Source organism: Mytilus californianus, unplaced genomic scaffold (genome assembly GCF_021869535.1).
Source record: "Mytilus californianus isolate M0D057914Y unplaced genomic scaffold, xbMytCali1.0.p SCAF_7, whole genome shotgun sequence".
Taxonomy (NCBI): domain Eukaryota; kingdom Metazoa; phylum Mollusca; class Bivalvia; order Mytilida; family Mytilidae; genus Mytilus; species Mytilus californianus.
This window is the reverse complement of record NW_026262723.1, coordinates 75,137,351-75,164,163: the sequence shown is the minus strand read 5'-3', so window position 1 is coordinate 75,164,163 and position 26,813 is coordinate 75,137,351. Positions and strand designations below refer to the sequence as shown.

Below are 26,813 nucleotides of genomic sequence, written 5' to 3'. Positions count from 1 at the left end.
ACACGGACCATACGCGTATGGTCCAAATACTCATATGGTCCGGAACATATATACAACCTTGCATATACTGCAACATCATATATAATATACAGTTTAGGATACAATTATTCTATTGTTGATATGTATATATATTCTTTTCAACTTGTATGCGCTCCACCGTTGCATTACTGAATTTTATTCGTTTTGTGTGCTAAACAAAGAAATTCGTAATTTGGTTAAAGAGGGATACATCATTTTACATGCCAGTTTATAAGCTGTTACAATGACTATTCAAACTGTCCATACACTTTTCAGTAACTAATATAATTTCAATAAGATTGATAAATGATCATAAATAATTATTTTTATTAGTCATGTTAGTTTGAAAAAAAAATGCACACACAGTTTATTGAGATGAATAAAGGTCCCCTTTCACAAACAATTTACGTCACTATTAACGTCATTCATTCATAAACATAAGCAGGTGCGTGAGAGTAAACACAAAGTTCTCTTCAGTGACAGATCGAAAATAGAACATCTGCATTCTGCTACATTTTTACAGACACAGAAAGGAGGAAGTTTTGTAGGTTGATATGATAAATATTGTACATGTGTTGGTGTTCATACCAGCAATATGTTACGGCGGAACTCCTGTGTCAAAGCCGTTCTCATTTTTCGAGTTTGGCAATCATGACTTTCACAGCCTTCGACGTGTACTTAAAGCAGCGCACGAAAATGCTCCAGACATAAGCAAAGAATATAGTTTAAAGAAAAAATCAGTAAATGGTCTAGACCTTGCTGTGATAGAATTTTCCAAAAACCCAGGAAAACATATACCAGGTAAGTTTATCAATCTGTTAATTTTATATTTAAAATGTGTATCTGTATGAATATGTTGTAGATACCAATACTGACTTTAATACAACAGTAGAGAGAGCATTGTTGATTTATTGAGGGTGCACGATAGCAGTTTTGAAGCTCTCAATGCTCAGTAATTTTGCAGAAAATTTTTAGCAACTCATTGCTAGTAAAAATTTTGATGCTAAGTCACATTTGATAATTACAAGTTGCAAGCAAAAGAAAGAGCACAAGATTTTGTCTACAATGAGTAGAACATTTCTGTGGTCAACCAAATCATGATTTCATCAGTAAGAATTTCTAAGGAAAGACTTCAACTTTACCATTTGAAATCTTTTGTTCAAATTATAGCTTCCTTGTAAGCATTAACCCTCTATAAAGGAAATCATGATGGGAAACTAAAGTATAGGTATATAAAGTCAGCTCATGACTGGTAGATATGTATAGTTGATCCATATAAAGCAGCGGAATGTTGCTACACAGAAATGGAAAGTTCCCAATGGGAAAATTTAAATCATCTAATTGTGGTTAAACTTAATTCTCTACTGAGTGTCATTTTCAATTTCTAGATGTAAGTCAATATATATTGATGACTTCACTATATGGGGTATCCTTTATTTTAGCTCAAAAAGAGAGGCGAAAGATACTTAAGGGACATTCAAACTCATAAGTAGAAAATAAACTGACAATGCCATGGCTAAAATAAAAGAAAAAGACCAACAGACAAACAACAGTACACAAAACACAACATAGAAAACTAAAGACTGAGCAACACGAACCCCACCAAAAACTAAGGGTGATCTCAGGTGCTCAGGAAGGGTAAGCAGATCCTGCTCCACATGTGACACCCATCGTGTTGCTCATGTTAGTACAAACCCAGTAATAAGTCTAATTCGGTAGGTCACATTCGGGGAAAAGGGGACAGAACTGTAGTTATGACAATTGGAACAAATCCGCTGTCATCTGTGAAACGGATATTCCATTACGGTCAACCAACTCGTGATGGCGTCCATAAAATTTAAGAATGGATGATTTCAACTTCACCACTTGGAACTCTGGGTTTAATAGCTTCCTTGTGAGCAGCAACTCTCTCTTAAGGAAATCATGATAGAAAATACAAGCCCTGGAATATTGTATCAACTGGGAGGTATATACTCTATATGCAAGAGCTGCTGGAATGTTGCTACATAAAAATGGAAAGTTCACAATTGGAAGCTGAAATCATCTCTTTTGTCGTAAAGTTTTGTTTTCAAATGACCCTCATTGTCAATTTCTACATGTACATGTAAGTCAAGATATGAGGCAGACTTAACTGTATCTGTTGTATTCTTTATCTCAAGTTCGATGGGATAGATGTGTTCAATATAGTCACCAAATTTTGAATTTAGTGAGAGAGCATCATCTATGTAGCAGAAAGTAAAGTTAAAGGATACTGCTAACTTCTTTTCTTTCTTCCTAAGAAGTTCCTGTATGATGTCAGCCTCATATGTATAAAGGAACAAGTCGGCAAGAAGAGGAGCACAGTTTGTTCCCATAGGAATTCCGATTGTTTGTTGAAAAAGATGTCCTCCAAATGTATCAAATATGTTGTCAGTCAAGAAATCAAGCATCTTGATAATGTCAGTTTCAGAGAATTTTTTGTTTGAATCAGAGTTTGTATAAAGTACGATTTATCCATATCCCTCAATTGGACAAATTTTTGTCTCAAAATCTGTAACAGTATATACATATTTTTTTATGTTATGTATAATACTGGTATTATAGAATTATTTCTACATGTACATGTATATATATGTTTCTGATAAATCAAGTGAATCGGCCAAACAAACTTAAGTAGGAAGGACACATGTATTTCAGGCTACTTATTACAGTCTCATTGACATATATCCCACATGTCATTTTATTCAAATGCATTCATGGAGGTGGTTTGTATAGCAGTATTACATGTACATGTACTTGTCTTGCATGTTTTATAATATAATCATTGTATTATGATGTTTATGCATCTTGCCTGATAAGGGCCCATGATTGGTAAATAAATAATGTACTTGTCTTTATAGAATTACTGAATAAAATAAAATTTTGCTATTTTGCAGGGGTACCAGAGTTTAAGTATGTTGGTAATATGCATGGAAATGAAGTGGTTGGAAGAGAAGTATTACTAGCTTTGGTATCATTACTTAGTGAGAACAAAGACAATGATCCCAGAATTAGTTGGCTAATTGAACATACTCGTATTCATATCCTGCCTTCAATGAATCCAGATGGTTACGAGTTGGCCAATGAGTTGGAAAGAGATGAGGTAAAAAAAAAATTAATCAATATTAGCACAGGATACAGCAAGATTGTCATTGAAAGGAGGCTGAATTTAAATGTTGAAAATTGCAAAGCAAAAATATTTCTGAATGGCCTGGTTTTTATAGCTGACTATACACTATGGGTTTTGCTCATTGTTGAAGACCATACTGTGACCAGTTACTTATAATTGCTTACATCCATGTCATTTGGACTCTGGTGGATAGTTGTCTCTTTGGCAATCAAACCACAACTCATCATATTTATAAACTATAAAAAAATCAGTTGGAAAAGGATTGGCTCATCAGATTGGCACTAATCACACAAAAAAAACCCTAAAAAAAGACAAAAATTAACACCTTTTTATACATATACATTGTATCAAAGGTTGTGCCTGTCTCTGAACTATTAAATGTCTTTAACAATATGCATGATACGTGTACATGTACTTGGTATAATATTTTCCTGTTTCTGGCCGGGCTTATAGATAGTTTGGTTTGTCTGTCTCAAAGTTCATGGTCATGGTCAAGTTCTCAAACTTAGATTAAATCAATATACCTCATACTTCATTTGTACTTAAAAGCACAAAGTTGTGTCTGGATAAGTATTTTGAACACCCTGATAGATACTGAAAAAGAAAAATGGATAAGCTGAGTCGTTTTGTTTGCTTTTACTTGGAATAAAATATTGTTTAAATGTCAGTGAGACAGCAACCTACCAATACAAAAAATCCAGCTTGCCATAGTACAACAAAAAAATGTATGAATAAAAGATGATGATATAGTAAAAAACATTGGGACAGTAATGTCACAACACAAGTTAATCAAAATAGTCATGTACTGGTTATATTGTCCTCCATACTGGACAAGGCCAAAGTCTATATTTTTGCTAGGGGAAAGTTAGATAGGAGAAATATAATATATGTTGTCTGGCTAATCCTCTGATATATGTTATCACTTTGTGTAGGCATACTGTGGCTTATTTTTAGTCATGTCAGTGATATATTGTCATTAAATTAAATGTACCAAAGACATAACATGGCAGTAAAGTTCAATTATCCCTAACCGAATAATTACATTGTAACATTTTTATAGTGAAGAAATTTAATGGTAATTGATTTTAACCAAAATATCATAGAGCATGTAGAGAGTGAAAGTTGGTTAATCATTGTGTATTGTGTATTTAAAAAAAATAAGCACATAAAGATACTACCATACTGTGACAGAAATGTCTTTAAAAAAATATCACCAGAACAGTCTGAAACATTAATGTAAAAATGTCTCAACCTTATCTATTTTTAAAGCAAATTATTGTTTAAACTAAAAATTTGATCAAGAACTGTTTTCATAGCTCTTAAGGTATAGCGATACTTTAAATCAGGTTTTAAGGCTGCAAACCTTCATTTATATAACAGATGTCATACTATAAGTTTAAACTTGCCTGGCAAAACAAGAACATTACTCGATATCTTGAATCCTACACAATCTAAATCTAAAAGTGTGTCTGTCAAGGTCAACTGATATATTTAATATGGACAAGAAACCTGTTGATGGAAATTGATAGTGTAGGATTGAAAAGTGTAGTTTTGACAGTACAACAGAGCGATAGTAAGACTGTTTGAAACCAGACTTTCTACATGTTCTAACATACATGTATGATCTATTTTATACGGCCTGTTATATCAAATATTGTTTACTGTAAATTCAGATATTTTTGCTAAGGTTTTTTTTATAGGGAAAATTGTTACAGATACACAATGTACTATATATATAGCTAGGTGTTGCAAAATTAAAAACTGATGTTCAGTAGTTGTCGTTTGTTGATGTGGTTCATAAGTGTTTCTCGTTTCTCGTTTTTTTATATAGATTAGACCATTGGTTTTCCCCTATTTGTTGATGTGGTTCATAAGTGTTTCTCGTTTCTCGTTTTTTATATAGATTAGACCATTGGTTTTCCCGTTTGAATGGTTTTACACTAGTAATTTTTGGGGCCCTTTATAGCTTGCTGTTCGGTGTGAGCCAAGGCTCCGTGTTGAAGACCGTACTTTGACCTATAATGGTTTACTTTTATAAATTTTGACTTGGATGAAGAGTTGTCTCATTGGCACTCATACCACATCTTCTTATATCTATTTGAATTTAATGCCATTATTTGTATGCAGCATGTCCTTAACTCGTAATAATTTGTTTTGGATTTTTGCCCATTGTTCAACAATTTGAATAGTAAATTTACACGTACTGGGTACTTTAAAACTTCTGAAATAAGTCCATTTACAAAATTCTATTAAGACTATACTCAGGTGTAGATACATCTATTTTTCCAGTGTAGATAGGTTTATTTTTAGCTCACCTGTCCCAAATGTGAGCTTTTCTCATCACTTGGCGTCTGTCGTCGTCTGTTACCTTTTACAAAAATCTTCTATGAAACTACTGGGCCAAATCTAACCAAACTTGTCCACAATCATCATTGGGGTATTTAGTTTAAAAACTGTGTCTGATGATCCTGTCTGCCAACCAAGATGGCCGACATGGCTAAAAATAGAACATAGGGGTAAAATGGAAGTTTTGTCTATTATTTTGAAAACCGTTATAAATAGAGAAAATCTGACAGGAGCAGTAATGTTCAGAATGTTGAGCTCTACCAATAATCTATATATGTCATTTCTTATAGAAGTAATTATTGCCCTTAAATGATACCATTTTTGTTTTGTTTTGCCCATTATCTTGAAAACTATAATAGATAGAGAGAAATTTTAAATAGCAAAAATGATCAGCAAGACAAGTTCTACCAATAAGTCTCATGGTCGAAATAGTCAGGCGACTCCTTGTAAGAGTTATTGCCCTTTGATGACGATTTTTACCACATTTTTGCATTTTGCCTTATATGATAAGAATTATAATAGATAACTAGACATTTTAAATCACAAAAGTGATCAGCAAGGCAAGATCTACTAACTAGTCAAATTTTGCCTATATAGTTAGTAGACTGTCACTCTTCATAGGAGTGATTTCCCTTAATTGAGTATTTTTTTTACCCTCTTTTGTGTTTTGAGCAAAAACTAAAGAAGATAGAGAGAAACTAAACAGACTAAATGATCAGCAATACAAGATCAACAAAACAGAGATTTTTGTCATGAATTATATTCTTGTCTAAAATGTTGGAGAGTGGTGTCCTTTGTTGAATCTGCACATAGACCAGGGTGAGCGACACAGGCTCTTTAGAGCCTCTAGTTAGTAGTTTGGATCATAAACTTTATTAGTGGTTATAACTTATTTATCATGTTTATCGTCTGATTTTGCTTGTTTCTTTTATCTTCAAATTTCTTATGAAATAACCTGCAGGAGATTTGAATTTGCTTTTTCAGATTCTGAAATAATAGAAGGTAAAAGGACTAAAAGTGACTGTTGACCCAAATATTTTCAATTTGAATTCCTCAGAAGAATTTGTTCTTAATAGATTGTTTCGAGCTATTGCCATCATTTATATATGAGGGACTGTTTAGAATATTACTGTGTCCAGCACATTTATATTAATTACAAGAATAAGTGTCTACAATTTGCTTAAAGTTTTGAAATGGTTCAACTTTCACTTGTTGACATGCTTAGCCCAGTTAAGCTTGAAACATGATAGGTATTTCTGTACTCATTTAAGGATTTTCACGTCTCATGTTTCTAATTCCTCTGGTTCATTTTTAATGTAGTATCTTTGAGAGACATGTAAATATCTACCACTATCTGGTATAGGAGATAATTTCCATGAATGTGTTACATTGTTTTCATGTGAAAAAGTTACCTAGTTTCACCATAGGTTACATAAAAATAAATATATCTGTATCAGACAGATAGCAGCATGTTCAATTTACTAATATGTGGTCTTCTGATAATATTAAAGATTTAGGGTTATTTAGTTCTCAGAAGAGTAGATTTATATTGATAATTAAAGAAACCTTTCAATTACTTGTACAATGACAGATTCTCCGATGCTATAGTCGATGAAGTGGGTGGAAATCAATAACCTGATCTAGTTTGTAAAGAATAATAATTATAATCATTGGGAAAATATTGAAGTCAGTCATATGTCAGAGGTCTTTTTCACACCATATATTATAAGGGGATCAATTCTAAATCTTTGATGTTGAAACATTTGTATTTAATTGAGATATTTGAGGAATTTTGAATTACACAATAATTATATTGTAGCTTAAAAATCCGAGACACACTGTATGAACAAATGTGTGAGTTAACAATGTAATCCTTATTGGTTTTTTTTTAAATAGCATAAAAAACTTTATTATTGAATTAGTTTTAAAAAGAGTACGTTGTATTTACCGTAGTGGAGGGTAGAAAAAATATCAGCTCATAGACTTGAAGATTGTCATTCTATGATTTGTCATGTTCTCTAGCAGTGGCTTACTTTAAACCGGATAAATTGATTTCAAAGAAATTATTTATGTGAATTGCATATTGGTACAGCAAACATGTATATAAATAACACCTGCTGGTTTTATCAAGTTATGACTGCAAACTTTTTTTATGGAACAAATATGTTCAAGGTTAAAGATAAGAATCGCATGATGGTAACACACACAAAAGCATGCTGTAAACAAATAATGAAATGTATTTTAATTTCCACCCTTGCCAAGCCCTATTCAGGTGTAACAATCTAAAGGGACATTACCCCTGATTCCAATAAAATATGTTTAAGGTGTCTAATTGTGGAACTTAGGCATTTGTTTGATTCATCATATAATGTCAACCTTAGAAGTGTAACTTCTCAAGCAAAATCATTCTTGTTTAATATCTTATAAGGATGACAATCATTGATTAAAGATAAATTAGATAGAGTGGGTGGGTTTGGGGAAGGGGACTACAATTCCTTTTTATCTGACTGACATGGCACTAGTTTATTTTATTGAAATAATTGCACAAGATGAATGAAAATAACACTTTAAAATAATTTTTGGTGTAAGGTGCTTTTCTTGATTGACATTCATAAGTAACACCCATACCCCCAAAATATTGAAGGTCAAGGATGTACATTTACCTAAGCATGTGAGGAGCTAAATGATCAAAAGAGGCCTAAATGAATAACCAAATTCATTTAAGCTCAACTTTGCCTAAAGGAGTTGGAACTGATAATATTTTTAAAGAATCTGTTTGATTTGGGATAGAAATAGGAGTCAGACATATGATACTGCTTAATCATTGTTTCTTTTTATTAGTGCAAAAGTATGTCATTTTGGTACAATACCGTAATTGTTGTGTTTACATGTATCTGAAATAACTTTATTGATGATTTTAAGCGCTGCGATATTATGTCATGAAGAAAATCTATTTTTGAGAAGATAAAAACAAGGGTTGAACTTCTGCAGACATATAAAATTTATATTTATGGTTTTACATGCAATAACCATAAATGGGAAGAAGCAAGATTTATGTTTTAATGTTGTAATGGTTTTCAAAGTGACCATTCTTCCTAAGCAGTAATTGACAAAATGGCTGATACAATTTTTTTACAACTTACATCTTTTGACTTTAAACATGTTAAAAGTTCACATATCTATAAATAGCTTTGATATAACAGATTGGTTTTATGGCGTCTCCTCTGTAAAATTAATATGTATTTTTTGTGAATATATAAGATATTTCCTGTAGGACCACATTAAATGTATGTTCTGTCATAAATGTTGATTCACTAATTTGTGAAGACTAATTTACTAATTTTACTAAAATGTATAAGATCTAAGTGAGAACTTGTATTTGGTAAACTTCAGGAAGGACATATTTATGTATTTCTTCCCGTTTGCCCATCCTTCACAAAGTTTTCGACCAAAAAGTCCTTACAGCTAACATAAGTATGCAAGAAAACTTGACTTAAACCATATGCAATTTTTTAATCCCTGGCCACTAGGCAATGGGGGCATTAAGTGTTACCCTTGACCGTCCGTCCGTCCTTCTTTCCTTTCCATTTTTGTTTCTGCACTCTAACTTATGATTTCCTCATTCAAGTTTTATGAAACTCATACACAATGCTTAGAACCAAGACTCACATAGTTCAAATTTGGTCAGTGAGTCACTTACCGTTCTAGAGTAATGCCCTTTATAACTTTGAAAATTGCAAATTTTTCTGTTTCTGCTCTCTAACTTGAGTTTCTCTCATTCAATTTTTATGAAACTCATACACAATGCTAAAAAATCACAACACACAGAGTTTGAACGTGGGCATTGAGTCATTTTAGTACTGTTTTAGAGTGATGCCCCTTTTTATCTTGGAAAATTCCAAAGCTTGAGCTGGGCCATTCGTGTCATCAGACACATTCTAGTTTTATTTTGCCTATTTATGCAAATTCTGATTGGATGTATCAATAGCAGTATTTATACCCCCGCTTTAAAAAAGGGGGTATACTGTTTTACCTCTGTCTGTCTGTCTGTCCATCCGTGCATCCGTCAGTCCGTCCGTCCTTCCCATGAATATTTTTCGTCGCATCTTTCTCTGGAACTACATTACAAGGATTTCTGAAAATTTGGTTTCAGGGGTTTAATGAGTCAGCTATACTGTGTGAAGCGTTTTCAGGTTCATCACTTAACAACTTCCTGCCTACCGAACACTTATATCATTTTACACATGACATCCAAGTTGAAAATTCTCGTCACATTTTTCTCAGGAACTACATTACAAGGATTTCTGAAATTTGGTTTTAGTGTTTATATAAGTCAGCTATACAGTGTGATGCGTTTTCAGATTCGTCACTCAACAACTTCCTGTTTACCCTCAATTATTTGGGCTGGGGGTATCATCAGTGAGCAGTAGCTCGCAGTTTCACTTGTTGAGTGCTATTTTGCAACCCTATTGCAATTTGTAATGTAGTTACTTTTTTAATTGACCAAAATACCAGATATATATCCATATACAATAAGTGTACTTTACCCAATGCAGTGGCGGATCCAGGGAAGGGGGGGGGGGGGGGGTTGGAAACCCCTTTTTTTTGACGATCAATGCATTTGAATGGGGACATATAGTTGGAACCCCCCCTTTATCCTGGTTTAGGAACCCCCCCCCCCCCCTTTTATCCTGGTTTAAGAACCCCCCCTTTTATAAATGGCTGGATCCGCCCCTGCAATGTGCAATCTAGTACATTTTTGTAACATTTTAATGAGCATGAAATCTATCATTTGTTGCAATGTTAAAAAAACCCAAAATACTCTTTTAGAGAAAAGCAATAAAAAATCATAATTTAAATGATTGCTATATTTTCTATACTGGTAATGTGGATAAATATTATGAATAAAAAAGCCATGTGAAATACAGTATACTAGTAGGTATTTGTCTGTTTGTTCCAAAATATCCAGGACACCCCATTTTGTTAACCAGAGGTTACAGTACACAGTAACAAATTGTAATGTACTCAAGAGCTGTATGAATGATGAAGTAGCTGTAAATAGTATTTAGTAACTTCACTGTTTGCAATACTGTTACATAATAAAAAGACAAACTATATCATTTGTTTCTAAAGATGTTATACAATTTATTTTTTTCAGAATGGAAAAAAAAATTGGTTACAAGGTAGAGCTAATGCAAATAATGTGGATTTAAATCGTAACTTCCCAAAGCTTAATGCAATTGCTTACGAAAATGAGAGAACTGGAGGAAAGAATAATCACATGGAACCATATCAAGTAGCGCTGGACACACCAGGGGTATACATATATTTCTCTATCATATTTGTACAACTTTAAGACACTTAATCAAAGGTGTATGTTGAAGTTGAGTTAAAAAGACAAGTAATTTCTTCGATCAGTTTGAATGTAGAAGCATTCAGAGAGTGTACTTCTATAACTCATATGAATTAGTGAATTTCTTTTTATTAGCCAAGTATACAGAAAACTTAGCATTGAGTTAACTGTATTGGAACTGTCTTATAATTTACATCAGTTTTAACATTCTACGAACCAAATGTTTGCTAAACATGCTAAATGTAGTATTTAAACAAGATAATTTTTTGTTTTTTATAATATTTGTTTTAAGTGAACAATATGTAACCAGATATGCATATAGAACACCATTTTGCTTATATTTTAACATATATTAGTAAAAGTAAATATTACAATAATGTAATAACTTAGACGCTGCTGGGTTTCTGTTAGAATATGTTACCAGGGTAGCTTCTTCAGAATTCTGCTTTGCTTTGACTTGCAGGAAACAGCTGTTCAATTATGAAAAAAATCCACAAAAAATATTTTTGAAAATAATGTGATTCTTTACTTGTTTACAGCTACAACCTGAAACTAAGGCTGTGATGATCTGGCTGCATGAAATTCCATTTGTACTCTCATCTAACTTACATGGAGGTGATTTAGTGGCTAACTATCCATATGATGCCACCAAAGACAAATCTGCACATCATTACACTAAAACTCCAGATGATGAAACTTTCAGGTAAAGTTGTTACCTACAAAAGTAAAGCGTTCAATGCTTTCTCTTAAATCCTTTATTATCATACAGGTTCATATGGCTAGTGTGAATTTTGACATCCACTGTCCATTGTCTGTTCAATATCTGTAATTAACAAATCACTTCTCCCTCAAAACCACCAGATCAATATGAACGAATACATCACCACCATCACTTTCAGATTGTGTAGTTTCAAAATTATATATGATGATTCTACATGCCAGTCAACATGTTTGCCAGTACATGTACATTAAACAACAAGCAAAATTCTAAGCTGTTTGCAATACTTTTAAAAATTGAGTAGGTTGTTGTATACATGTAATTAGAAGTTGCAGCTCATGCTTAAGGGCAACTCAAATAAATAAGTAGCCTTTATTTATTAAAAAAAGGCTGAGAATATTTATTATATTTGACTGGTATTACATTATTTGAAGGAACTTTATGTGTGCAAATTATGGATGCTGTTTTACGTAGGACTTTGTTACTACTTGAGTGTACACAAAAACATCCTACTTTTCGACGAAATGAATATTTTTGTTTTGTCTTTAATGGATAGCTGTCTCATTGGCAATCAAACCACTTCCCATATTTTTATGATAATCCCCTGCATGCTTCTCTTTTCTAAATGTTTGACAAATTTATCGTAAGATAAACATACTATAAACTTTTTTGTCAAAGATTGTTTACTTCAGCTGTCAGGTAAATTTTTGACAGTCTTTGTTGTTATACGATTCCTTAAAGGAGACATGACACGATTTTTCAAAATGTTTATTTATACTTAACTTTCCCCAAAAATACATCGATAGCAATATAAGTGTCAAATATTTGTTAAAATATGTATTTTAATGAGATTTTAATGCAACGATTTATCGACCTGTCAAATATGCATATTTCCATCCCGGAAGTCACTCAGAACGAGGCTACTACGTCAGTGGTTCCTTTCATTCATATAAACATATGGGTACAGCGCAAATTTAGTTTCGATTATTATCCAACAAAACGTATGACAGTGATAAAAAAATGAGTATGTGTGATGCCGATGGATTCAACAATATAATTAAAAAGAATATATATATTGACATGATATTTTCTGTTTTTCGAATGACACGCGGACTTAGAAGGTGTAAAGATAGGATTTTTTAACAAGCCCAAATTACACTTCTTTCCGCCCACTTTCATAAGGAATCCAGAGTTGGGGTCTCGGGCGTCATGCCATGAGTTCATCATAGGTCACAGGTGAACGGTACAGGTGACTGAGTTTCGCAATTTCAGGTCTCGTTTGAAGTTGCAAGCTTCAGGTGTCACGCCATTGATAAGATATAGTTATTACGCAATATTACTTCATAAGCTCTTTGTGTACATCCTGGATGTTGGTTTTGCCGAGGGCACATGTGAGATTGGAATATATTATTGTCACAGTAATACAGGTACAAAGATGTTTAATGAATACCTGCAAGTAGTACGACCATACAATACCCTATGCACCACCAATTAAATACCCTAACCAGCGTTGATAACTAATTACAGACAACCTGTATATAGATCTTATTTTTATTGCTTTTAAGAATATGCAGATATAAAAAGGTTTATAACAGATGCATTTTTTTAATTGACTTCTTGAGATGGAAAAGTAATATTCCTGTATGCTTGCAAGTCTATAACTTCATACCGTATATTCGGCTATAAAAGTTCTCAACATGAAAATGTGAAACAATTTTAGCGATAAAACTAACTTATTTATAACAAAATAATTTCCGCAGAAAAAATCTTTCAGACATGAACCACTGATATACATGCTCCTGATTTGAGACAGGCACATTCACAATTTGTCGTGGGGGGATATATGTTTGTGAGCGCCTACCCCCCCCCCCTCCAAACGTGTGATAGCGGTCTTACAGCAGTACATAAGAACTATAAAAACCAGTCTAACTCAAAAGATCGGTACGAAGTACAGAAACCACTAACGTAAAAACAATAGAGAGATAACGCACAAATAATGTATGCTAGATCAAAGCCAAATACAAATAATACATAATTCATGTATTCGAAGACTGAAGTATGTAACATGTAAACATTTTCATGTTCAGTACGATTGAAAATTTAACATCTATTCAAATGACCCCTTTTTGAAGAAATATTAAGTTGTGAATATTTTCCTGGACTCAAGCATTTTGCTGGTAGCAATAAACAAATTGATTGCTAAATGATATTTGGAAGAGAAGGGTGGAAATGTGTGAACTTGAATTTACTTTGTGTAATTCCTTAAATTTGAAGTTAGATTTATAAGGGTTTGGATGGAATTGCATACTTTAGAAGTGTAATATAACTATATTAATTATTTCAACATAAGACTACAGTAGTTCAAGGTAAATAACATAACACCCGACTAAATCACACTACAGATGCCTTCTTACCTTTCACCTGGTCAAGCATGCTATAGGTGTCAAAATTTAATTACTAATACAACAGCCTCCAATAAATGTTTTGTATTGTTTAATTTTATACATAAGGTGAGACGTAAATAAAATATTGAATTGAATTGTTTACATAAAAAGGGGGAAAGTAATAAAATTGTTAATTGAATATCCTAATGCAGAAAAAGTGTGATAAAGGATTTGTCACTATACGAATCCTTGGCGTGATGTATGGTTTCCAACCAAAAAATATATATGCATAACTTTTGGTGATAGTTTATACCTATTAAAAGTATCACCATAACCAAAACAAAACAAAAAACGTACCCTTTGCGAACGCATAATTTTACTTTTACTATCGTTTCTTTTTTTTTCTTTCTGCTTCGGGCGTACACATAATTATAACTTAACCGTAACCTGGTAACAGAGAGAAAAAAGAACAATTTGATCATCAATAATAAAATTTATATTTTGAATCATGATTAAAAGTAGTTTTATTTGAATAAATAAAAAATGAGGAAAGCGGTTTATTAAATTTATTCATCAGGAAACCTATATGATGAAGTCGATACACTATGGACGGTATTGAAAGCACTTTTCCCGATTACTGACAAACTACAGAGACAATTGACCTCATCAATTTGAGCCATTGTGTGTGGAAAATAACCAAGAAAAGGATATTAATTCTTCATGCGAAAAGTCCAACAACGACGATCTTTCAGACAATACCGATCGGATTGTTACCACAGTAAGAGACATTTTCCCAGCTTGTAACCACTGACGTAAGCACGATCACGTGACCGTTATCTAATTAAAAATCATTCATTATGACAAGCGCTGGATTCTTTGACTTAAAAAATGCCGATTGATCAGGTTTTTTGACCAGCAAAATTGTACAAAATATGTATTAAAACTAATATTTATCAATTAAATATAAAAAAAAAATTTTTTTTAAATCGTGTCACGTCTCCTTTTATTAGTATCAGAATGGAATACTTAACTGAATAATTCAAACATGTTTGTTGCATGCTAATTTGAGTTCACTTCATAGAGATGAAGAAGGCTTGGATTACTTTTATAACCACATTAGTACCTACGGGTACAATTAACATATAAGAATTTTACACTGGCCATAAGAAAGAAGGAGGATCATATATATGTATAATGATTCAAAGTAAGTAGGTATCTGATCGCTTAGGATGCTACATAAACAGGATCAATTATACATTATATAGATTTTAGTAAAAAAAATGTTAAAAGATATATAAGTTAAAGATGAAATAATATCCTATAGAAATACAAATATTTCAGAACAACAAATAGTCTTCATCGGGGTTGGTCTTTTTACAATATGAAATATTAAATGGTATATATATATATATATATATACATATATACAAGTCTCAATTGAAAACAACGTTCAAACCTATGATTGCGTTGGATAAAAACCGCAATTTTTATACGACCGCAAAAAAATTTTGTGGTCGTATATTGGTATGGCGTCGTCGTCGTCGTCCGGCGTCGTCGTCCGAAGACACATTGGTTTTCGCACTCTAACTTTAGTTTAAGCGAATGGATCTTTTTGAAATTTGACCATAAGGTTAAATACCACATAAGGAAGGTTGGGATTGATTTTGGGGGTTATGGTACCAACAGTTAAGGAATTAGGGGCCAAAAAGGGGCCAAAAATAAGCATTTTCTAGTTTCCAGACAATAACTGTGGAACAGTGTATGGATCTCTCTGAAATTATACTACAAGTTTCCATACCACAAAGGGATGGTAAGGATTTGCTTTGGGGGGTTATGGCTCAAACCGTTTAGGAATTAGGGGCAAAAAAGGGGGAAAAACAAGGTTGTCCTGGTTAATGGACAAATACTTTAGTACAAAACATAATTTAAAGCAGTGTAAGGGAGATAAATCAAATACATCATTGAAATTATCTCCCAAAGACTGCTTTTAAATTATGTATAAAGTAATGGTTAATGAACAATAAAGATAATTTAATACAGTCTAAGGGAGGTAATCCAAATACAACGTTTTGGTTACTTCCCTTACACTGCTTTTAAATTATGTTTAAAGAAATGCATATTTATAAAGGAAGACCAGTAAAAATATCTGCAAATGTTGCATCTTTTTTTTTTTTACAAAAAAATCCATATGAAAGATATGACACTATATTTTTAATTCTATTATAAAATAGATTAAGTTAGCACTATGGTAAATTTAAATGGGTAATTATGGTTGCCAACTCCATTGGAAATTTGAATTGAGATTATGACCATATCTTGAGGGAAAGAATTTTTTTGGGGAAAAAAGGGGGGGGGGGATAAAAAGAAATTGTGGGAGGTCAATTTTTTCTCATTTCAGATTTCAGAAATTAAAAAGAATTATTCTTCAAATATTATTTTTTTTTTCAAATTTCAAATATTGAAAAATTTCAAGAAGTAATCTTTAATTGCACAGTAATGGCGCATTAGATTTGTAAAATCTTTGATCACATTTATTTATTTGTTATGCCGAATCTAACAGTGTATTTAGATTTTTAACTTTGGGTCCAGTTTTCAAATTGGTCTACATTAAGGTCCAAAGGGTCCAAAATTAAACTTTGTTTGATTTTAGCAAAAATTGAATATATGAGGTTCTTTGATATGCTGAATCTAAACATGTATTTAGATTTTTGATTTTTGGCCCAGTTTTCAAGTTGGTCCAAATTGGGGTCCAAAATTAAACTTTGTTTGATTTCAACAAAAATTGAATATATGGGGTTCTTTGATATGCTGAATCTAACCATGTATTTAGATTTTTTATTTGTGGACCCCGTTATCAAATTGGTTCATATTAAGGTCAAAAGGGTCCAAAATTAAACTTTGTTTGATTTCATCTAAAATTGAATTATTGGGGTTCTTTGATATTCCAAATCTAACCGTGTATTTAAATTTTTAATTTTGGGTCCTGTTTTTTAAATTGGTCTACATTAATGTCCAAAGGGTCCAAAATTAAACTAAGTTTGATTTTAACAAAAATTGAATTCTTGGGGTTCTTTGATATGCTGAATCTAAACATGTGTTTACATTTTTGATTATGGGCCCAGTTTTCAAGTTGGTCCAAGATAGGGTCCAGTATTTAAACTTTGTTTGATTTCAACAAAAATTGAATATATGGGGTTCTTTGATATGCTGAATCTAAACATGTATTTAGATTTTTGATTATGGGCCCAGTTTTCAAGTTGGTCCAAATTGGGGTCCAAAATTAAACTTTGTTTGATTTCAACAAAAATTGAATATATGAGGTTCTTTGATATGCTGAATCTAACCATGTATTTAGATTTTTTATTTGTGGGCCCGCTATCAAATTGGTTCATATTGAGGTCAAAAGGGTCCAAAATTAAACTTTGTTTGATTTCATCAAAAATTGAATTATTGGGATTCTTTGATATGCCAAATCTAACCGTGTTTTTAGATTTTTAATTTGGGTCCCGTTTTTTAAATTGGTCTTCATTGAGGTCCAAAGGGTCCAAAATTAAACTTAGTTTGATTTTAACAAAAATTGAATTCTTGCGGTTCTTTGATATGCTGAATCTAAACATGTGTTTAGATTTTTGATTATGGGCCCAGTTTTCAAGTTGGTCCAATTGGGGTCCAAAATTAAACTTTTTTCTGATTTCAACAAAAATTGAATATATGGGGTTCTTTGATATGCTGAATCTAACCATGAACTTAGATTTTTTATTTGTGGGCCCCGCTATCAAATTGGTTCATATTGAGGTCAAAAGGGTCCAAAATTAAACTTTGTTTGATTTCATCAAAAATTGAATTATTGGGGTTCTTTGATATTCCAAATCTAACCGTGTATTTAGATTTTTAATTTTTAGTAATGTTTTTTAAATTGGTCTACATTAAGGTCCAAAGGGTCCAAAATTAAACTTAGTTTGATTTTAGCAAAAATTGAATTCTTGCGGTTCTTTGATATGCTGAATCTAAACATGTGTTTAGATTTTTGATTATGGGCTCAGTTTTCAAGTTTGTCCAAGTTGGGGTCCAAAATTAAACTTTGTTTGATTTTAACAAAAATTGAATATATGGGGTTCTTTGATATGCTGAATCTAACCATGTATTTTGATTTTGGACATTGGACCATAATAGGTAAATTAAAAAAATTCAAGTTCTTAGACCACATTCTTTCTGTGTCAGAAACCTATGCTGTGTCAAATATTTAATAACAATCCAAATTCAGAGCTGTATCAAGCTTGAATGTTGTGTCCATACTTGCCCCAACTGTTCAGGGTTCGACCTCTGCGGTCGTATCAAGCTGCGCCCCAGCGAAGCATTTTATTATAAGTGTGCATGCAAAACAAATTTCTTGGTAGAGGGGTCTAAATACAGCACAAACAACATTTTCCAAAAGACCAAATGAGTGAAAAAGTATATTTTAACAATGTGTATATATATATATATAAAGTTATTGGTGTATATTTCTTAGCAAAAAAATTTCTTGTCAGATTTTGATATATGTTTGGTTTGTACAGTGTGTTATTTTAATATGCATTTTCTGTCTCTTTCAGGTTTTTAGCAGAATCCTATTCTCTATATCACACAGAAATGGCCAAGAAAAATCGTACACCATGTGATATGTCAGGGGATGATTTGTTCCCAGAGGGTATTACTAATGGAGCTAACTGGTACTCTGTTCCAGGAGGTATGAACACTTTTTGTTTTATTTTTTGTTTGCAAAAAACCTCTGTTGGAATTGTATCTATGAATCTCCCAAGAAAACTTTTTAAACATGTTAAATGCCTTTAGCAAATATGTAAGCAATTTTCATAATCCCGTTTATGGGACGTATTATGGTATACACATTTGAATTGATTGTATCTATTGACGTAAGCTCCCTTTCGATTTTTATAAATTTTAGATTTTATTTTTCTGAGTTATGGGATTTTATTCATAAAAAAGGGGGGATGCTTCTAGATAGATTGATAAAAATGTGAAAGCAAATTCAAAGGTCAAAATTTCCTTTGTTTGTTTTGTAAGGGTCTTACTAAGACAAACTTAGTAATGATGTATGAATCTTCCTGACAGAAACTATGTTGCTATTGCAGGATTGCAGAATAACACATTTAGTTCAGAATTACAATCCCAATTTGACAATTTTTTTTTGTAATTTAGGAATGCAAGATTACAATCTCCTTGAAACAAACTGTTTTGAGATCACACTAGAGTTAGGTTGTGACAAGTTCCCAGTACCTGAAAAGGAGGAAGATTACTGGCACCAGAACAAAGAGGCACTTATCAACTACATGCTTCAGGTACAAATTTGTCTTACTTTTGGTACATGAATATACATTACCTGAACAGTTTTATAAACAACAATATTGATTTCAGTGAGTATTTAAACACTTGACTATTAAAATGTTGAAGGCTAATTTGAAGGAGTTGATCGATATGTAAACTTAAAATCATTTACAAACTTAACATAAATTCCTTCATACTTTCTTCAGTTTCTGAGTGTGTTGGCCAAGTATTAATTTGACTTTAAATTTTAGGTGCATGATGGAGTGAAAGGGATTGTTACAGATGCAGAGACAGGAGAACCTATAAGAAATGCCTCAGTGAAGGTCTACAAAGTGGTCGCTGGAGGTGATGATGTCAAGTACATCAATCATGATATTACAACAAGTAAGTTGGATTTAAAATAGGTCAAGTTAGTTAAAAAGAGTAACAGTTTTTGAAGTTGGAAAACTTTTTTTCAATGATACTACATATTTATTATGATGCTAATGAGAAAAGGAAAAAATGAGCTTTTTTTGCTTGTTTGACATTTTTCAACAACCTTTAGAAGGGCTGTCATAGTACAATTTGTATCAATGACTGCAGGTAAGTCAATTATTGACTGGAGTTAAATTTACTTCTGAGTTCATGTGAAAATAGGAAGTGATTTATAATTATATTTCTTAATATAAGGGTGTATCTAGAGTATTCAACAGCATCCTACCAGAAGAAAATTACACTCATTTTACTCAAAACAGCTTAATTGTCAGTTGGGTTAAAACTTAACTTTCCCTTTCTTGATCAGACATAGGACTAATTGTCTAAATTTGTAATTTACAGCTTCTACCTTAAGCAATAGCATTTAGGTGTAAAGCTAAGAGTTGGGATAGTGTGTTTAGGATAAGTGACATGTCTTATTGCAGACTTTTTTGTGTGACAATTGAACAACTTAGTCTGACCTCTTATCTCAAGAGTTTAAAATCACCTAAATTTGGATTTGATTTTCTAAGTTTGACAAAATTTGCTTTGTTTGTTGAGTCTTTAATATGTTCATAGGTATTGACCTAAACCCATTACCCTGATCTAATGATACTTTTTGGTGCTCTTTAACAGACAAGGATGGTGACTACTACAGACTATTGATTGATGGAAAGTATAAACTAAAGGTAGTGAAGGAGGGTTATCTCCCCATGGAAGAATTTGTTGAAGTTCAAAATAAGCCAATGACTGAAGCTGTAGAAAGGGACTTTCAACTGACACCAGTTAACGGGAACTTGGAACCAGAAATCAAAGATGGTGATGCTGCATTTGATAACAGGGTAAGTATATGTGATTGAGATATTTGTTAAGCACTTCAAATAATTAACTTAGTACGGTAATGAATCTAGGGTGTCTGACAGCTTTTCATAAAGAATAGGTCAATTTCACACTACATTGACTTGGTTTATAGTTTAGCACGAGTTCTTTGATATATTTTGTAATTATTTATTGATTTTGACATGGCTGTTCCACAGAGTCTACCTGCTTCACACCAAAAGTACTGGTAGGTCCAAATAAAAACTTGCTCTATTGACTATTGTAAAATTTCTTGTTAAAGAGTTCCTTGAGTAGTTGTTAGGTTTCTTACTATCATCAAACTGTATAATAAACATCAGAAATATATTCTCTGAAATATTTTATATTTAAGTTACTTGGATTAAGATTACTCTCTTAGAGGCTGCTTTGTAATTAAATGTTGCCATTTGTTTAAAAGTTGTTCTTTGTGTTGTACTAGTATGTATTTTGGAGTTTGGAGTACTAATTTTATTGTATGTAACATGGTTTAAAAAAGGTATTATTGCAAAACTAGTATCATGTCCATACCACCAACTGATTAGGTCATAGACATAAAAATATAGTTCAACATGTTGTACAAAACTGTACATTTTGTAATATCCGATTCATTTAAAATTTTGGAATAAGTATATTTAAACCATCAATCATCAGTCTCATGGATAACTAAAATTAAAACAGTCCTTTTGATGAATTTTTGTAGGAGTCATGATTGATAATGTCTTAAAATATATCAGCAATAACCTTGTTAGGTATCTAGCAAATCAACATTTCATCAGTTATGGATATGTAAGATCCTTCTCAATGATAGTTCAAGCAGATTTAAATGAGTTCTATCGATGAACGATTGTAGGGGTAATGCTCTTAATAACTTAGAAAACTGCAAAAATATTCATGCTAGCATTGTAGCTGATAAGATATGGACATATTTTTTACACAATCTCATCTTTTAAGTTTTAGATAAAACGGGTCATCCTTGTAGTCAGGTAATGCTAAATAAGTACCAAAAAGGATAATAAATCCTTTTGCAATGAGGAATACTTTAACAATGTTTTATTATTTGATTTGTCTAGAAAGCTTTTGTTTTTAAATATTTTTATGCATTTGAGCTGCAACACACATTGCTAAGTGCAAGATATAGCGTCAAGAGATCCAGTTTGGTCGAATAAAACAGAATTTGTGTTTCCTTTGTAAAAAAAAGAAGCCACAACTTAAGCATTTATGAATTCAAAAGTAAGTCTTATCATGATTTGTTTAAACATATTGTAGGACTTCTACGGAGAGTATCCAGCCGAGGAGTATGATGTGGACAGGTTACGAGACCTTATCCTCAGGTACTTCGGAAGACGCTACAGATAAACCTGCTGTCGGAAATCTATATGGAAATGATGCCTTCTTTGGGATAATGGTGTATTCTATTAGATCTGAAAAGTTATTATCAAACTTTCTTGTTACCTTTTGATAGTTCCAAAAGTCTGTTATTTAAGAGGATAGAAATGAAAGATGTTTTTACAGAAAAAATAATCATGCATGTTACTAAATAAGTAGTCATGCACCTCTAAAAATCATAACTTTGTGAAATAATATTGGAAAACTAAGAATGAATAATTGTATATTTAAAAATTAAAACTATCCAAAGAAAGTATAAGAAAGGTTTACTGCTATCTAATTAGTTTGTTTTTGATTTAACAAATAAAGAGCCAAAATAAGTCAGAAGATTGATTTTGACATTGTTGCTGTTATCATATCAAAAAATGTATTGAAGATGACAAACATTTTGAAAATAGCATGTCATTTTAAATACAGAAACCAACCAAAAGTTGTACTCTAAATATCCTACTGAAATTTGAATCTATTTGCATGTGACTTAATCCTCAGGGTAAATAACAAACAAAATATTATTCCTGTACATTACTCATAGACACAGCAAATTTGATCTGAAAATGATTTGTTATTCTGTTTTAGAAATCCCAAAATATTCCAAGCTGTTTTTTCCCCTCACATTCCATAGAAATGTTTTCCAACAATTAATTGAACGCTTGAAATTCATAGGTATTACAATTTTTAGGTAAAATTTATTGTTAATTTTTTATTAAAGGTAATTTTTAATGGTCAACATTATAGTTGAATGGATTAGATATAAACATAAAATGGTGAAATGTAAACTGTGTTATGGTAGTAAGATATTTTGTCACAAATTCTTGAAAGTAATACACAATGAAATTCCACTTAGTGCAATAAATCTTTGATGAAGGTTTTATTGATTTTTAATTACTAGAAATCCATTTGACAACCTAAATGATTAGGTTGTTGAAGATTTATTGATAACATTTTTTAAGTTGTAAGATATTTTGTTTTCTACTCTTCTCTTTACAATTAAACAGATTTTTTTCTCTTAGCTCACCTGGTCAAAAGTGCCAGTGTAAGCTATTGCCATCACTTAGTATCTGTCATCAGTCCAATACAGTTTAGAATCAAATCATCAAGGATATGTTGTTCAGTTTCAGAATTTAATGTAAGGATTTTGCTAAGCAACCATCATATAACTGAAAATGGAACATAAGGATAAAATGAACAAAAATTGTATTAAATTTCTCCTATGCAAATCCTAGATTAGCTTTTTTCCAAACATGACCATAATTACATAACTATTGCTATTTAAAAGTTGCCTTTCGTGAATCAAAGTTATAATTGTAAGCCATGTGAGTAATACAGGCTCTTGGAGCCACTAGTTTATTGAAGAATTCCATTGTTAGTGCAATATGAGGTTGTTATTATATTTTTTTATATACATATTCTTTTTTTTTTAATTGTAAAAAGCTACACAATTAATTATACATTTATATTTATACAAAAATGATAGAAAGATTACAAAACAGGTAAATTAGTGTTCAAATTGTTAAGATTTGTCAGATTTTATGCAGGTAGTATTAATTTGGTAAATTTGTAAATCGGCCTATCTTAAATAAAACATCTCTCAAGTTGAGCTTTTTTTCAACTCTTTGGCATACATAATGTAAGCAGTCAAACTAAAAAAATTAAAAACATTTTCTTAAATTTGGAAAATAATCCTCAACTTGAGATGTTTTATTAAGAGAGAAGCCAGAATTGATGTTGACATTCCATTATTAGTGACTAGTTACGTATCAGTTAAGTTGAACAGATGGGTATATGGTTTCAAGATAACTTATTTATTCCAAAATAATAGAAAAATTGTAAAAATGGGATAAAAATCCCATCTGCATTATGTACTATCTTGTATTATAATATATTAAACACTTTTGTTCATACATCAACAAAAAAATAAGATAAGAGGATGTGTGAACAATATGTGCATGATATGTCTTATCTGTTCAACTCGCCAAGTTCTGATGAAAATTAAACTGTTAAAACTGTTTTTTAGGGGGAATTTAAAAGACATGATATTATTTAAATTGTGAAATTGTTAAAGAAAGGATAAGTTATACATTGATTGAATCAATATCAGTTTAACTAAGTAAAGCATTTTGAAAAAATCTAATTTATTTAGATTATTCGACAGAAATTCAACACCTGAATTTCACTTATATTTCAAATATTTCAAAGAAACTCTTCAGAACTTGGCAAATCATCTGTCTTCGCAGCATGCATTATAAAAATGTTTGAACTAAAAATAATCAATAAAAACTTGTTTTGAGCAGGTCAGAATTCTTTGTGCAGGTTTTCTGGTCTGGCAGTGAATGAAGTCTTAAGAATTATGTAAATGAGATCTTTTAAGACTCAAAAGTCAAAACATGATATATTTTTATAATCCATGCTTTATATGTTAAATGTTAGGTAGGTAACATCTTAACTCCTTTATTAATTATTACTTTCTTCAGTGCAAATGCCAAAACAATGATATAATTTTGTTTTAAATGTACATTTTAAATTACCACAGAAATCTTTGAAGTCGTTCTTTAATCTTGAATAGATTTTTATGTGATATGGGCGAAGCGAACAATATTTGTAACATTCCTGTTTTAGTTACTAGAATAATGAGGGTCTCCCAGTTTTGCTGTCAATAAAATGTTACATGTGGTTGAAATCTTCCTACAGTGAATAAAAATGTTACATGTGGTTAAAATCTTCCTTCAGTGATTATAATGCAACACATTCCTGAAAACTTTCAGAAACAATCATCATTAAAAAAAATATTATTTTATGATATCTCTGTTTACGACGATTTTCAAAGCTTAAAGGTTTGCCAACTTCAAATCTAGAATTTTTTTTAATGTAGCAAGAAGAGAAATATCTGTATCTTGTATTTACAGATAACTACAGAATCTACATTGCCTCAAATTTTTACATCTTTTACGCCTATACAAAATATATGGTGTCCTCTATTCATTAATTTCTATTTAAATAGTGATATGTAACTATATTCTTTATCAAGTTATTCAGTTTTGGTTTTCATTTGAATCTCATTTATATGTTCAGAATTATAATTTGCAATTAAAAGTATTTTTTATTAATTTAAGCTTTCATTAAATTTAGTTTGGCAGTTCCTTATTCTATATTGTCTAAGTATCACTGTTTGCATCACAGCTGTTTTAAAGATTAATTTTCCAGTTTCCAGTTTTGCTGACAAACATTTAGATGATGTAAAGCCAGACAAATACACTAAATTTGCTGTGTTGAAAGTATGTATTTTTTTAACCTTCAAGGTGAAGATTGGCCTTATTGAACAATTCGTTTAGTTCAGTATTTATTTTTTAAATTAATATGCAGACCAACATACAAGAAATTAATGTCATAAAGTTCATTGAATTAATGTTTTTTTTTTTATCCAGAAATTAAAATGAACAATTCAACAGATTTTGTTTTGCTGTCAGACAGGTGTAATCTTTTTTTTCTGAATTCTGTACTGGTCAACATTACCCACCTTATATTTTGATATATGTACTGACAATTATGACTTTTTACTTGTATTTGTACTTTTTTCATTATACTTCCTGCAGTTTCAAGTAAACTTTCAGAGAAATTTTCATAGTTAATATATTTTTTTTTCTTCAAAATTTATAATAAATCTCTATCACAATTTATGTCAAAGTTCACTACAAATGAACAAAATGCAGGTGATAAGAATTTTATTCAAATCCAATGTATACAATCTTTTTTTTTTTATAAGTTAAGTGTACACTTTTTAATTTTGTGATATGTCAAAGTTTTCAACATTTGAACAAAAAAAAATGAGAAAATTTGTTTAATTGAAACTGCAGGAATTATTATTTAATTCTTTATACTCCTCTACAAACTGTTATATCCCACCTGTTGTTGTGTTTGTCATTAAAATATTTCTTGCAATTCAGTTTTTATTTACTGAAAAATTACTGCCACAGAGCGTTTGGAGTGATATAGCTATACTTCTATTTATTCATTTTTCTATTGCTGATGCCCACAATCATAAAGAACTACACATGTAAACAGTTATGAAAGGACTTTCTAAGCTGTTGGTACAGAGATCATGGTAATAGTTGGGAAAAACTTTACTGTATAGATAAATCCTTAAACTAGTAGGAACTATTTTAGTGGAATATAATGTATGTGTCCACTTTATCCATAGAAGTCACTCAGGTAATAGAAAGGCCATCACTTGTGGTAAATGTATAAGGTTTAGGGATCTGAACACAGTTTTCAATATACATGTATTTATATTTTTAAATTTATAAAATGAGGGGTCAATGCATGACCCATTTGAACAAAACCAATGGTGCACTTGGAAATTCATATAGTTTGAAGGTTGGAATCTGAGCAGTTTTAATTTTAACAATTTATGATGTCAGGGGAAATGTCATAACCCCTTCATGGGCAAAACTTTAAGGTACTCTTTAAAGATTTTTTATTTCAATAAAAAGAATATTAAGGGAAGGACTCCAGAGATATATATAGTTTTCAATATGTTTAACATTGATGGTCTAAGGGACCAGATATAACCCCCAGGGAGAAAACCTATGGTGCTCTTAAAGTTTTTAGTAGTCCCCTACCGACGAAGTCGAAGGGGACTTTAGGTTTGCACTCTGACCGTCTGTCTATCTGTCTGTCCATCCGTCAGTCCGGCAAATCAGTTTTCCACAGTTTTTTTCTTCGTGCTTGAAGATATTGATTTGATATTTGGTGTATTGTTTTATCATGACAAGTTACAGATCAAGTTCGAATTTTGTTCCGGTCTGATGATTTTGTGCAGAGTTATGGTCC

The 26,813-nt window shown here is 31.5% G+C and overlaps 1 protein-coding gene across 1 annotated transcript; it reads left to right on the top strand.

Moving 5' to 3' along the window:
• Positions 1–399: 399 nt before the first annotated feature.
• Positions 400–25,922, top strand: LOC127708486 (carboxypeptidase D-like). The gene is made up of 9 exons (XM_052213373.1): positions 400–819; positions 2,934–3,139; positions 10,671–10,829; positions 11,405–11,568; positions 18,560–18,693; positions 19,164–19,303; positions 19,541–19,673; positions 20,379–20,584; positions 21,867–25,922. The coding sequence occupies exons 1-9, from the start codon at positions 573–575 to the stop codon at positions 21,954–21,956; spliced, it is 1,479 nt and encodes a 492-aa protein (XP_052069333.1). The 5' UTR covers positions 400–572; the 3' UTR covers positions 21,957–25,922.
• The last annotated feature ends 891 nt before the right edge of the window (positions 25,923–26,813 follow it).

Coding starts and splice junctions, on each gene's coding strand:
- LOC127708486 (XM_052213373.1), top strand. CDS start 573: ATGATAAATATTGTACATGTGTTGGTGTTCATACCAGCAATATGTTAC. Junction 11,569..18,559: donor CCAGATGATGAAACTTTCAG/GTAAAGTTGTTA, acceptor TGTCTCTTTCAG/GTTTTTAGCAGAATCCTATT. Junction 18,694..19,163: donor CTGGTACTCTGTTCCAGGAG/GTATGAACACTT, acceptor TTTGTAATTTAG/GAATGCAAGATTACAATCTC.